Genomic DNA, 14,395 nt, shown 5'->3' with positions numbered 1-14,395 from the left:
TTTAAATGAAATTTAGGAGTCTTTATTAAGTTTTACCATATTAAAGAATTAAGATTGTTCTCAAACTTACTTTAATGATGAGACACTTATTTTACTGAGTATATTCTTCTTCTTTATAAAAATTCAGTAGCTGTGTCTTTCCCTTAAGCTTCAGACAGACATAATAATGCAGCCAACAAACTATATATTACACATCTGGTGTCTACTTGCAATGTTATATAACAGCCAAACGCCAGAGTGGGTTATCCCAGTCAAAGCATGTCAGATACTGCACTAGGACTTTTGAATCTCAGGCCATCAAAAAAAAGAAAGAGAGAAAGAAAAGATTTCTATGAAAGCTTTCTGTTTTGAGCACTATACTTTTTTTTTAACAAGGGAGCAAATAAATAACAGAAAAAGCAAACATACACACACAAATGAGGGATTATGAAATCACTCACCTCTTGTTGTTCCATATATTCTCTATGTCTCCGAGCTGCCTCATGCCTCCACAACTTCAGGCAAACCAAAGCACTAATGAGATAAACTATCATGGTAACAAACAGGAAGATCATTGCAGCTATCTGTCCTCCTTCTACCCGGCAGAACACTGCGTTCACTGGTGTATTAAATAATGGATAGTAGCAGAGGCCACCTCGGTTGGTATCATTCACATAGACTATGGCTGCGGCCATATACAAAATAAACAAGGCAACGTTAATTCCAAATTCAGTTAGGGGCCACCAATTAGAGTCCAGAAGAATGGTCCGGTAATACATGGACATTCCAAGAACCAGAATAATAATGGTGGTGATCCAAGCTAATCCAGCAACCACAAGTATAAAAGGGGTCTTAGGGCCACTGTAGTAATAGCCCCCATACATACTGCCCAGTCCACCAACGCCTCCCATGCCATACGGTTGTGAATATCCAAACAAGTTGTACCACTCACTGTCCTTGTGAATGTAAGCTGTGACACAAGCAAAGACGCCGGCCCCCAAAAGCAGCTCCACCACCCCCAGTATTCTCAACAGACCTGCCCACGACTTCATGTAGGAATACCTCAGGTTATACTCCTCCACCTTCTCACTGTATGTTCGAACTGTTTGTGTTTGTCGGTCTAGAGATCCATAGGGATCCTGGGGAAACACCGCGTCAGCCTCTTTCCGGGAACTAAAGGTTCCTCCTGACCCTCTGTAGGGATCTTTGCAGGAGTTGGGGGGTGAATGGTGGTTTGGTCTTGCTGGAGAGGCTGGTGGTGAACACTCTACTCCATCGGAGATGTATCTGATATCAGACACCGGCTTATCCCATTCGGGGTCCTTTTTCTTCCCTCTGAAGAAGTTCTTCCAGGAGTCAGGGACAAAGCGCCTTACCGGTTTGAGATCTGGCACTACAGCTGGTTCCTCTGTGTCACTTGAGTAGAAGTCTGGCCCAAATGGTGGCTGTAATGGGAGAGGGGGTGGTGGCAAGGGATCAGCGCTCACTGCCCGCTCACTGTCGTGAAGAGTTGGATGGGTTCTTATGGTGCTATCTTGATAGGGCAGGTCGCTTGGGACCGCATCATAGTGCCTGTCCCGATTCCTGGATCTTCCATCATTTGATGACATTTGTGATTTTCACACCTGTGGCCAAATTTAAAGTTATCACTTATGATTAGTTACTTATCCTCTCAATGACGCTGATTTTATTCACGTAGTAGCAAAAACTATTTAGGAGACCAACAGGATCATATCTAATTATTATGATATACAAAAATGATAAATATGAGACTGGGCATGGTGGCTCATGCCTGTAATCCCAGCACTTCGGGAGGCCAAGACAGGCGGATCATTTCAGGTCAGGAGTTTGACACCAGCCTGACCAACATGGTGAAACACTATCTCTACTGAAAATACAAAAACTAGCCAGGCATGGTAGCATGCACCTGTGATCCCAGCTACTCAGGAGGCTGAGATATAGATCGCTTGAACCCAGGAGGCAGAGGTTGCCGTGAGCCGAGATTGCGCCACTGCACTCCAGCCTGGGTGACAGGGCTAGACCCTGTCTCAAAAAAAAAAAAAAAAAAAAAAGACAAATATGTAATATGTATATTTTAACACTATAGATTTTCTATAGTTTAAACAATTATATTACTTAGGGATACAGTCATCATTCTATGCCATTTTAAATGCAATCAAGATTCAAAATGTTAGGCTGGGCATGATGGCTCATGCCTATAATCTTAGCACTTTTGAGACGCCAAGGAAGGAGGATCACTTAAGGCCAGACGTGGAAGACCAGCCTGGCAACATAGTGAGACCTGTATCTACCCAAAAAATTTTAAAAAATTAGCCGTGCGTGGTGCTGTGCCCAGTCTCAGCTACTTGGGAGGCTAAGGTAGAGGAAAGAATCACCTGACCCCAGGAGTTTGAGGTTACAGTGAGCTCTGACTGCACCAGTGCACTCTAGCCTGGGTGACACAGTGAGTCTCTGTCTCTAAAAAGGGGGGGGGGGGGGGGGGAAAGAAATGAAAACTGAAATATTTATAAATGTAATTTATCTGTGAGACCTCTTAAACAAAATAAAGAACAAAAGTGACAAAACTTTAACAAAACAGAACACGAACACACTCCCAAGTAGAGTCATTTCCTCAAACATCTAAATCAAAATACTGAGAGTTTGAGTGTAGTGAAATTTGATGGGTCAGCAAATATTCTTCATTTTCACTTGGAATAGCCTAGGAGAGGCAGTCTGTTAAAACAAAGGGAGTGCACAGCCCTTCCCCTTCCTAAATCAACAAAGTCATTTTAGAGGACTTGCTTCTTCCAGTCTCAAATATCAACAATGTAAACTAGATGTAAAAAAAGTGAATCTCAGAGACAACAATCACCAAAGGCTAAGGCTCCCCCAAGGCACAACAGAGAATGGCAGCCATGACCATTAATATTACTCTTTCCAGAGCAATTCAGGTGATTTACTGTTCCCAAGGAGAGACTCAAGTATCTCAGAAGGTATTTAATCCACTTCAAAAATAAAGCAGAAAATGCACTTTTACTAAACCTATTGATTCATGAAATCAGCGCTCTGCACCCATACACAGGAAGAAGAAAACCATTTGCAAATTAACTACTAGGGTTAAGGTATGCCGAATTGCTCTCTCAAATTGTTTATAAGTATTTTGCTTGAAGAATTAAACAATTTTTTTTCATTCACACCCTGCCAAGTCTCATTATTGAAGACTTAAACTGGGCACACGGTATTGTACTTGATACTACGGTCTCAAAATTAAAATGGATAACCCCATCTTTTTTGTTATTGTTTTACCTATTTATTACTTATTTATTTATTTATTTATTTATTTATTTATTATTTTTTTTTTTTGAGACGGAGTCTCGCTCTGTCACCCAGACTGGAGTGCAGTGGCCAGATCTCAGCTCACTGCAAGCTCCGCCTTCCGGGTTCACGCCATTCTCCTGCCTCAGCCTCCCGAGTAGCTGGGACTACAGGCGCCGCCACCTCGCCCGGCTAGTTTTTTGTATTTTTAGTAGAGACGGGGTTTCACCGTGTTAGCCAGGATGGTCTCGATCTCCTGACCTCGTGATCCGGCCGTCTCGGCCTCCCAAAGTGCTGGGATTACAGGCTTGAGCCACCGCGTCCGGCCTTATTTATTTAATATTTTAAAGACAGGGTCTCACTCTGTTTCCCAGGCCGGAGAGTAGGGGCACAATCATAGCTCACTGCTGCCTCAGCCTCCTGAGTAGCTGGGACTACAGGCGCATGCCACCATACCCAGCTAATTCTTTTTTTTTTTTTTTTTTTTTTTTTTGAGACTCGCTCTGTCGCCCAGGCTGGAGTGCAGTGGCGCGATCTCGGCTCACTGCAAGCTCCGCCTCCTGGGTTCACGCCATTCTCTTGCCTCAGCCTCGCGAGTATCTGGGACTACAGGTGCCCACCACCATGCCTGGCTAATTTTTTGTATTTTTAGTAGAGATGGGGTTTCACCCTGTTAGCCAAGATGGTCTTGATCTCCTGCCCTCGTGATCCGCCCGCCTCAGCCTCCCAAAGTGCTGGGATTACAGGCATTAGCCACCACGCTCGACTGCTAATTCTTTAAAATTTTTAATAGACATTAAGTATCACTGTGTTGCCTAGGCTGGTCTTGAACTCCTGGGCTCAAGCGATCCTCCTGCCTTGGCCACCCAAAGTGCTGGGATTACAAGCGTTAGCCACTGCACCTGGTCTGATAACCCCATCTTTATACTGTTGAACAATTTGGAAATTCCTAAGGCTTTATTTTATTTTACTTTGGAAAACAAAGACCCTTCATTTAACCTGCCTTGCACCAGGCATGCTGAAGGTACACTGGTGGACAAACCAGAGTGAAATCCTTGCCTTCATGATGCTTTAACTGGGGGAGTGCCGGGCGGATTGACAGATGATAAATGAAATATACAGTATGCTAAAGAACAAAGTTGAGAAACTGGTAAAGACTGCAATGGGGACAGGATGTTACAATCTTAAACTGAGTGACCAGGGAAATCTTCATAGAGAAAGGGACATCTGAGTGTAGAACTGAAGGTGAAGGAGGAAGCCAGGCCATTATCAGGGACAAGTGTTCGGGCAGATGGAACAGCTAGCGCAAATGCCCTGAGGCAGGAGTGACTGGTATGTTCAAGAAATATTCAGGCATGGAGGCTACTGTGGCAGCAGCAAAGTGGGTAAGAAGGTGAATAGTAGAACTGAGGCCATCGGAATCATGTAGGGCCTTGAAAACCACTGGAAAGAAAGGACTTTGTCTTTTGCTGGGAGTGAGATGAGAAGCCACTGAGCCACTGGATCTGATGGAGCCACTCAGAATAGAGGAGTGACATGATTTGACTTATTTTAACAGTATCACTATGGATGCTGTGTTGAGAGTACACTCCAGAAGGCAAGAGGTAAAACAGGAAGACTGGCTAGGCCATTGAAATAATCCAGTGGATCACTGAGATAGTGAGAAGAGGTCAAATGATAGATAGGTATTTAAAATTTTTATTATAGAAATTTTCAAATATAATAAAAAGTAGAAAGAATAGCATTATGAACCCTTGTGTACCCACATCCAGCTTCTACATTTATCAATTTATGGCCAAACTTGTTTCATTTATACTCCCTATACTATTTCCTCTGCTGATAAGAGTCCTCTGAAGTAAACCCCAGACATCTGATCATTTTATCTGTCTATGCTTCATTCTCCACCCCTCCCGCTTAGCCTTGGGGAGCAGCAGACTGAAGAGTGTTTCAGATGCGTTAAAAATCCAGGAAGAGATGTAAGGGGGCAAGCAAGACCCAGAGAGTATGTACAGACTGGAGACAAGAGAATGGGGTGGAACCCCAGGGTCTTCTAATAGGGCACTCTGACCTTAGAGGATTAACTCTGATGGCCCCAGCAGGGTGCCCAGTGCAAAGCGGTTCTGTATATTATAACAATCATTTATTTTTGTACCTTTCTATTTCTTTCTCTAAAAATGTAAGTTCTAGAACTGCTATTACGACTCTAGTTTTTGAAACACATTCCTAAGAAATGTAGAAGCGAAAGCACAACAAATGATTTTAGCAAGTTTTACACAGCATTTACAGGATACACTATGCTTAATTCAACTCACTGGTAAAAATAAGATTCACTGTAATGGATTTAACTCTTCACCTGTGAAGTGGCTTATTTGAATCAAATCACCTTATCCATTTTCAAATAAAAAATATGCAATTATTACAGAGTTGTGGAAAAGCAAGTTAATGTGATTTTTAGAAGGGAATGGTTAGCTGTATTTCATTACATCTTAAATATCTGGATACCCCTAATGTCTTTCAGGATGTCACTGAGAGTCCGTTCTGGTCCCGCAGGCCGCGGCAGCGTGTGTCTTTGTCCCGCTCAGGCCCCGGACTCTTACTCCACTCTCGTACACTCATCTTGGAAAGCTGCGGCAGCGGCAGGAGAAATGGCTCCCCCAGCTAAGTGTCACAGGAATCATGCCTGGTCACCTTTCCACAAACAGAACCACCGGTTTACCTGGCTTAAAAGTTTTGCTGGACCCAAGAAAGGGGTAGATTTCGGATACTTCTGCGCTTCCAAGGGATCAGGAAAAGCTCTGCGGTTCTAACTAACCCACGACTGCCAGGGGTAGCGAGCCTTTTCGCTGTGGGGTATCCCCCCGCGCCAGCCTCTGGGCGCCCGGTCCCACAAATCTCATTGTGTTCTCGGCTCTGCCCGCGCCGACTGGGCGTTCGTCTTCGCGTTTCTGGCTGAAACCCACTGTCTTTGGAGATTCCGCCCCAACGAGGCCGAAACTAAGCCGGGAGACCTCCCAAGTCAGGAGCACCGGGATCGCCCCAAGGTGCGCGTCCCGCCCCGCGCCCGGAAGGACGGCGGCTCGGCCGCACCTGCGTCTGCAGAGCGAAACCCGGCAGGAGGCGGGCCTCCCCGGATCCCTGGCTCCGGCCTCCCCCGCGGGCTATGGCAGGCTGAGCACTGCCGAGCGCGGGCACCCCTCGGTCCCCGCACACCTGGGCTGGGGGCCGCCGGGCCCTCCTCTCCCGGTCACGTGGCCCCACCCCGGCCCCACTTACCTGCGCAGTCGCCAGAAAGAGCGCGCACGCCGCCCGGGACTCTGAAACCGGTATCGGACTCCCGGGCCGGGAGCGGGGGCGGGGGCGGGGCCAGCCTTGCCCGCCCACCTCTGCCCCGCCCGGCTCCATCGGCCCGACTCCCACTCTGGACCCAGGCTGCTCGGTGCCACCGGCCGGCACCTCGCGGCAATAAACACACGGGGCTCCTTTGGAAAGATAGTTACAGTTCTCATCGCAACTTTGCCATCCTCTTCCCTATCTTTTGAAAAGTTTGACACGGGGTGAGGGAGAGTCGTGCACTGTGCCTAAGGATCCAAGGCAGACAGTGCATGCTAGGTAATGTTAAAAGACAGGAGAAACAAAATGAAATTCAACATTTTAATTGTGATATAAATTATGTAAATACTTTCCAAAAAGTATCTAAGATAATCCACTGTACAACACATCAAAACTATATCTGAAAGCTGAAGACAATGAAGTGTAAATAAGGCACACAGTTTACACTCTTAATTGCATCCTAAACTGTTGTATAGTTCATATTTACAACCCCCATAACGTTTTTGCATCCTGGATTAGTCCTTCACATTTTGATATTTGGCATAATGTTGAAACACACTTTATATACACTGACTGCTCCTTAAACCACTCACAGATTTAATAAATACTACAGAAAAAATTCAGAGATTTGAAGGCTTGATCTTCTATTTACTTCAAGATGACAGAAGAGTAGGTTTCTTGTGATGAAATACTACAAGAATGAAAAATTAACAAACTGTTGTGTAATTCATCAGAAAAGCATATTAACTCTGGTGAAGTACCACTGAATGAAAAATGAATCTGTGAAGTAGGAATCAGATTAGCAGGCTGGCTTCTATGTCCCATCACTCTCATAGTCTTCTATTATTATGTTTTCTTCCATGTCTCCTTGGGCTGAAAAGGGCTGGGGCTGGCTAGCAGGCAGTTCACTGGCACTATTCTGACTCAAATGAAGAGACCAGGTTTCCGGCGCAGTGGCTTGAGTGGGTTCACCCAGAGATTCCTCTGCAGAAAGTCCTCCATTAAGCTGGGCTTCATCTCCGCTGTCAGGTTCTATCATTCCATGTTCCCTGTCAGTCAGGGCTTCCATTTTCAATCTGTCACATTCATTGCAGGCATTAACAAGAACCAAAGGAGGAGATTTTTAAATTACACCATGAGTGTGATGATTATGAAGCCATCTTTCTTTCATTTACCTACATTATGCTGTTCAGCTAGTCCCTTTAACTACAAAAACAAAACTACAAGGTAAATGACAAACTGTGAATAAGTTCCTACAGCTTAAAATACAAAAAGGAGCTGAACACGGTGGATCATGCCTGTACTATCAGCACTGTGGGAGGCTGAGGGAGGCAGATCACTTGAGGCCAGGAGTTCAAGACCAGCCTGGACAACATGGCAAAACCCCATCTCTACTGAAAATAGAAAAACTAGCCAGCTGTGGTGGCACGCGTCTGTAATCCCAGCTACTCAGGAGGCTGAGGCAGGAGAATTGTCTGAACCCAGGAGGCGGAGGTTGCAGTGAGCCAAGCTAGTGCCACACTGAACTCCAGCCTGGGTGGCGACAGAGCAAGACTCTGCCTCAGGAAAAAAAAAAAAAAAAAAAAGAAACCAATCCAAACCACAAGAAAACACCTAAAAATAAAAAGAAATAATGTCTTCAGTAAAGATTTTTTCTTTTTTTTATTGAGACTGTCTTGCTCCATCGCCCCAGCTGGAGTGCAGTGGTACAATCTCAGTTTACTGCAACCTCTGCCTCCCAGGTTCAAGCGATTCTCCTGTCTTAGCCTCTGGAGTACCTGGGATTACAGGCAGGCACCACCACGCCCAGCTAGTTTTTGTATTTTTAGTAGAGATGGGGTTTCACCATGTTGGGCCAGGCTGGTCTCGATCTCCTGACCTTAGATGATTCACACACCTCAGCCTCCCAAAGTGCTGCGAGAGCCTGGCCTACTACTGCCATCTTCTAAACTGGCAAAGATACTTGTAAAACCCAGTGGTGGCAAGGGTTAGGAGAAAAGAACATATTGATACACTGTAAGTGGATATAAAATTGGAAAAATTTTCTTGCCAACAATTTGGCAATAAAGAAGAAAAGCCCCAAAAGGTATATACCTATTGATCCAGCAATTTCATTTGTAGGAATTCATCCTAAGTAAATAGTATTTGAAGTGCATGATGACTTATCTACAAGGCTAGGATAGTAAAAGTTGAAAAGAAGCTAAATGGGCAAAAATAATGTATAGGTTGAATTACAGGAAATTAAACATCTATTAAATATTAAGTACTAATATTTAATAAATACTAAATACTAAATATATTCATGATGGTTTTAAATATGGTCTACATAAATAAAAGATAGTACCAGTCACTGTAATATATACCATTGAAAATACTGCCTCTCGTGGCCAGACGCAGTGGCTCACGCCTGTAATCCCAGCACTTTGGGACGCCGAGGTGGGTGGATCATGAGGTCAGGAGATCAAGATCATCTTGGCCTACACAGTGAAACCCCGTCTCTACTAAAAATACAAAAAAAAAAAAAAAATTAGCCGGGCGTGGTAGCAGGTGCCTGTAGTCCCAGCTACTGGGGAGGCTGAGGCAGGAGAATGGCGAGAACCTGGGAGGCAGAGCTTGCAGTGAGCCAAGATCACGCCACTGCACTCCAGCATGGGAGATAGAGCGAGACTCCATCTAGAAAAAAAAAAAAAAAAAAAAAAGAAAATACTGCCTCTCAAGTCACATCAAGTAGGTAGTTGAACCAATAATAAAATAGTGAAGATTCTCATTCAGTTTAGGCTTGTGTAAAAGTAATTACTTTTGCAGCAACCCAATACATCTCAGGAGCAAAAATACAATAGAAGATACTTGTCTTTATTTGTCTTTATTTTGATGCCATAAACTTAGGGGGTCGGGGAAAGGAGCCATCAAGGAGATCTGGTCCTGCTTTCATTCAGAAGGATGTGAGAAGAAAAGCAGTGTTTATGAAATGTATAAGCCCCAATCCCATCCCAGTGGGACGATGCTTCAAGATCCATCCATCATGGTCTTTCTGTGATAGGAAAGATGGGCTCCGCATAGCTAAGCCAGTATACAGAAAAAAAATTAACACTACAAAGGCCTTAATAAATCTTTGAGGGTAGAGAGGGGGAAAAAGCTCATATCACAAGAGTTTTCCATTTGGGACCAGAAATAGGAGAAAAGGTAGGAGGAGTCAGAGGTGCCATTTCTATCACTTACTTTTGTCCATGCATCCAGTAAGCAAGGTTTTTTAAAACTTTTTTTTTTTTGAGATGGGTTTTTGCTTTTGTTGCCCAGGCTGGGGTGCAATGGTGTAATCTTGGCTCAATGCAACCTCGACCTCCCAGGGTGAAGCGATTCTCCTGCCTCAGCCTCCTGAGTAGCTGGGATTACAGGAATGTGCCACCACACCTGGCTAAATTTTGTATTTTTAGTAGAGATGGGGTTTCACCATGTTGTTCAAGCTGGTCTTGAACTCCTGATCTCAGGTGATCCACCTGCCTCGGGCTCTCAAAGTGCTGGGATTACAGGCATGAGCCACCACGCCCGGCCATTTTTAAAATCTTTAAACAATTCCTGAGTGCTTAATTCGATCTTACAAATAAGCTAAGTCAAACTGAAGTATACGTTTTGTGTTAATCACTGATAATGGCACAAAAGCTACTTTCCAATAAAATGAATCATATATATACACACACACACACACACACACATACACACACACATCTATTTTTTGCTTGTCTAAATTTTCTAAAATAAGAATATATCAAGGACACTGCTCCTTTCTGAGGCAGTTCCTAGTCATTGCAGGTCTTCAAGCATAGGCTAAGAACATCTCTCGACAGGAAGCTGGTAAGGGGTTTCTAGATTTGTTGAATTGGAGGATTTTAAAGATTCCTCTGCCTTTGTGATTCCCTGATTCCATTTAATCTGGTATAGTCCATTGGAAGTGGGTGAAAATATGCTTTATATTTAAGAAAAGGAAGGGTCTATAATATAATTATGTTTATAAATTACTAGGTACAGTATGTCTTTCTTGGATGTTACAGATAACAGTTCAGTACTGAACATATTCAGTAGACATTTCATTATCAGCTTTTTGAAAATTGAGATGATCAGCTTACCTTCCAAAGTGTCGCTTCAGAGGGAGCCTTCCAATATCTTGGATAAAAGAAATCTGAGCTGAAACAGATTTTTTAAAAGTTGTAAACAATTTTTCAAAGAAAATATACAAATGGCCAATAAGCACATGAAAAGATGTGTTTATTGTGATCTTTAGAGAAATGCAAATCCAAGCCATAGTGAGATACCAATTTACATCTATTAAGGATGACTGTTATAAAAAACCAGAAAACAAGAAGTATGGGTAAGGATGTGGAGAAAATGGAACCCTTGTGCATTGCTTGTGGGAATGTAAAATGGTGTAGCTGCTGTGGAAACCAGTATAGTGGGTCCTCAAAAAATTAAAAATAGAATTACTGTATGATCTCACAATTCCACTTCTGGGTATATACCCAAAAGAATTAAAAGCAGAGTCTCCAAAAGATATTTGTATGCCCATGTTCATATCGGCATTAATAATCATCAATGGGTGGAAGCAACCCAAGTGTCCGTCAACAGATGAATGGATAACCAAATGTGGTATATACATCTAATTGAGTATTACTCAGCTTTAAAAAGGACACATGCTGTAACACAAATGAACTGTGATAACATCATTCTAAGTGAAACCAGTCACAAAAGAACAAATATTGTATGATTCTACTTATATGAAGTATTTAGAATCATAAATTCATAGAGACAGAAAGTAGAATGGTGGCTGCCAGGGGGAAGGGAAAAGGGGAATTAATGCTAATAGTTATAGAATTTCAGTTTTGCAAGAACCAAAAGTTTCGCAAACTGGTTGCAGAACAAGGTGGATATACTTAACACTACTGCACTGTAAAATTCAAAATGGTTAAGATGATAAACTTTATGCTTTGTATACTTAATCACAATTAAAAATTCATAAAGAAAAAGAATGACATAGTCAACTTTCAGGATGACAGCATAAGCTCTTGTGTACCCACTCCCAGAGATAAGCAAAATTGGTGAAAACTCTTAAAAATCAATCATTTAAAGTCTCTGGAAATTGTCCTAATAGCATACAGCAAATGAGAAAAGATCTATTCAAGAAAATCAAACAGGAAGAATCTGAGGCATCTGAGCCACTCCCATTCTCTCCCTCCTATTCCCAATCCTGAGCTGAGAGGGCTCAGCTTGATGAACATTTCATTCCAGGTGGGTGCAGCCAAGAACTAACGACTCCTTCCTACTGGAGTGCAGCAGGGTGATTGGGGCTTCCTTTCTCCACCCAGCCCTACTCACAGGATAGGAGGTTCTAACCCAAAGGCACTGTCCCCTGTCCCAACTGCAGTCTCCCTTACCCCCAGTTTGTTATACAGCAGATGATACACACTGGGAGAGGCAAGCCAAAATAATCAGAGGCTACCTCTGCAGTTGGGCACCCACCCAGAATAACTGGCTTAGAGATTTTGCCCAGAGGAGAGGCAGTCCATAGGAAAAAGCTCCGAAGCTTTCCCCAAAGGAACTGACTTTATTTGAAACATAGTGTGGGGAAATTCAAGCCTAAAGGGCACCCCTGAAACCAACTCCTCTTAAGTAAGAACAAGCTAAACATAAGCCAACTAGTTCATAAGAAACAACCAGGGAAAGAGACAACGAAGAAGAGCCCTCCTGGTTTCAGAACAACTGTCAGAAACTGGCTTGAAAGCCTACAACTGCCCAAATTAAATTGGATCAGACTGTGGAGAAATTTTTGTCCTAGAGCACTGCCGAAAACACAGCAATTAGATAGTAATTAGGGAGTAGTCAGGCTCACGTCTGTAATCCCAGCACTGTGGGAGGCCAAGGTGGGTGGATCACTTGAGGTCAGGAGTTCAAGACCAGCTTGGCTAACATGGTGAAATGCCATCTCTACTAAAAATAGAAAAATTAGCTGGGAATGATGGCATGCGCCTGTAGTCCCAGCTACTCAGGAGGCTGACGCATAAGAATTGCTCGAGCCCGGGAAGCGGAGGTTGCAGTGAGCCATCCTGCCACTGCACTCCAGTCTGGGTGACAGAGTGAGACCCTTCCCCCCACCTTCCAAAAAAAAAAAGTAATTAGGGGAGCCAACAGCGTGATACCAAAGGAAGCAGAGAGCTATACAGAGATATCAGGGAAAGACACAAAGTGAGCTCTGCTAAAACCACCATCATCCCAAGTAAACTGTGGGCACAGCCAAGGATGAGCTCTCTGAAGAAAGAGGGAGGAAGGCTTCATATTGCAAAAGACAGATTTCATTACATGAGTTTAGCCAAGTCACTAAACAAATAAACAAACACACAACAATAAAAACAAGCCCCAGAGGAGGAGAATCAATATTCTCCAAAATTGCTGCAATATATTCCCTAAAACATCTAGTTTTCAACAAAAAATTATGACATGCAAAAAGGGAAAGTGTGACCTACACACAAGAAAAATATGGGCAAAAGAAACTGCCTTTGCGAGGGCTCAGACATTAAATTCAACAGAAAAATACTTCAGTAAGCCATTATAAATATTTTCAAAGTAGAAAAGGAAATCATACTTAAAGTAGTAAAGAAAGCTGTAATGACCGTGTCTCATGAAAAAGAGTTATCAACAAAAAGACAAAAATTGTAAAAAGAACCAAATGAAAATTCTGGAGTCAAAAAGTACAATAACTAAAATGAAAAATTCACTAAAGGGACTCAACAGTAGATTTGAACCAGAAGTATCATCAAACTTGGACATAGGCCAGGTGTGGTGGCTCATGCTTGTAATCCCAGCACTTTGGGCGGCTGAGGCAGGCAGATCATCTGAGGTCAGGAGTTCAAGGCCAGCCTGGTCAACATGGTGAAACCCTGTCTCTACTAAAAATACGAAAATTAGCCGGACATAGTGGCACGTGCCTGTAATCCCAGCTACTCAGGGAGTTGAGGCAGGAGAACTGCTTGAACCCAGGAGGTGGAGACTGCAGTGAGCTGAGATGGTGCTACTGCACTCCAGCCTGAGCAACAGAGGGAGACTCTGTCTCAAAAAAAAAAAAAAAAAAAAAAAAACGATTTGGACATAGATTGACAGAGAAAACAGAAGAAATATGAACAAAATCTCATAAAAATGTGGAACACTTTCAAGTGAACATAACCTAATGAAGGACTAGAAGGACAGAAAGAGGCAGAAAAATATTTAAAGAAATAATGGCTGAAAATGACATAGTAAATAAAAGCGGAAGAAACAGTATAAAAACTTGTAAGAAAAACCAAAACATCTTACTTTCACTAATTTTTATAAACCTTTTAAAGTTTGCACATCTAACACTATGAGGACCTTTAGATACTTACCTGTTAAAAATTCTACTACACAGGCCGAAGCAGGCGGATAACCTGAGGTCAGGAGTTTGAGACCAGCCTGGGCCAACATAGTAAAACCCCATCTTTACTAAAAATACAAAAATTAGCTGGGTGTGGTGTGTGGTGGTGTGTGCCTGTAATCCAACCTACTCAGGAGGCTGAGGTAGGAGAATCACTTGAACCCGGGAAGCAGAGGTTGCAGTGAGCCAACATGGTGCCACTACACTCCAGCCTAGGAGATACAGCAAGACTCCATCTCAAAAAAAAAAAAAAAAGCTACTACAATCAGAGTATTTTAATTAACAAACAAAATTGTATATATTTACTGTGGGCAACAAAATGTTTTCATACATACA

The 14,395-nt window shown here is 43.0% G+C and overlaps 2 protein-coding genes across 9 annotated transcripts in view; both read right to left on the bottom strand.

Annotated features, from left to right (window-relative positions):
* Window positions 1–6,631, bottom strand: part of MARVELD2 (MARVEL domain containing 2) — a 32,485-nt gene extending 25,854 nt beyond the window's left edge. For 2 of the 3 annotated variants that reach the window (XM_010380235.2, XM_010380234.2), the window contains exons 1-2: window positions 6,568–6,631; window positions 441–1,604 (exon numbers count right to left, since the gene is read on the bottom strand). In XM_010380235.2, coding sequence (XP_010378537.2) covers window positions 441–1,589 — 1,149 coding nt within the window. In that variant the 5' untranslated portion in view covers window positions 1,590–1,604; window positions 6,568–6,631. Of the gene's footprint in view, window positions 1–440; window positions 1,605–6,010; window positions 6,354–6,567 lie in introns of those variants that run through there. The other variant, XM_030928029.1, reaches the window with a different exon arrangement.
* Window positions 6,632–6,933: 302 nt separating this feature from the next.
* Window positions 6,934–14,395, bottom strand: part of RAD17 (RAD17 checkpoint clamp loader component) — a 46,008-nt gene continuing 38,546 nt past the window's right edge. For all 6 annotated transcript variants that reach the window (XM_030927197.1, XM_010380225.2, XM_010380226.2 and 3 more), the window contains 2 exons: window positions 10,749–10,806; window positions 6,934–7,700 (listed from right to left, as the gene is read on the bottom strand). In XM_030927197.1, coding sequence (XP_030783057.1) covers window positions 7,439–7,700; window positions 10,749–10,806 — 320 coding nt within the window. In that variant the 3' untranslated portion in view covers window positions 6,934–7,438. The remainder of the gene's footprint in view (window positions 7,701–10,748; window positions 10,807–14,395) is intronic.

Source organism: Rhinopithecus roxellana, chromosome 3 (assembly GCF_007565055.1).
Source record: "Rhinopithecus roxellana isolate Shanxi Qingling chromosome 3, ASM756505v1, whole genome shotgun sequence".
NCBI classification, from domain to species: domain Eukaryota; kingdom Metazoa; phylum Chordata; class Mammalia; order Primates; family Cercopithecidae; genus Rhinopithecus; species Rhinopithecus roxellana.
Note: the sequence above shows the minus strand (reverse complement) of the source record. Positions and strands in the feature narration are given on the sequence as shown.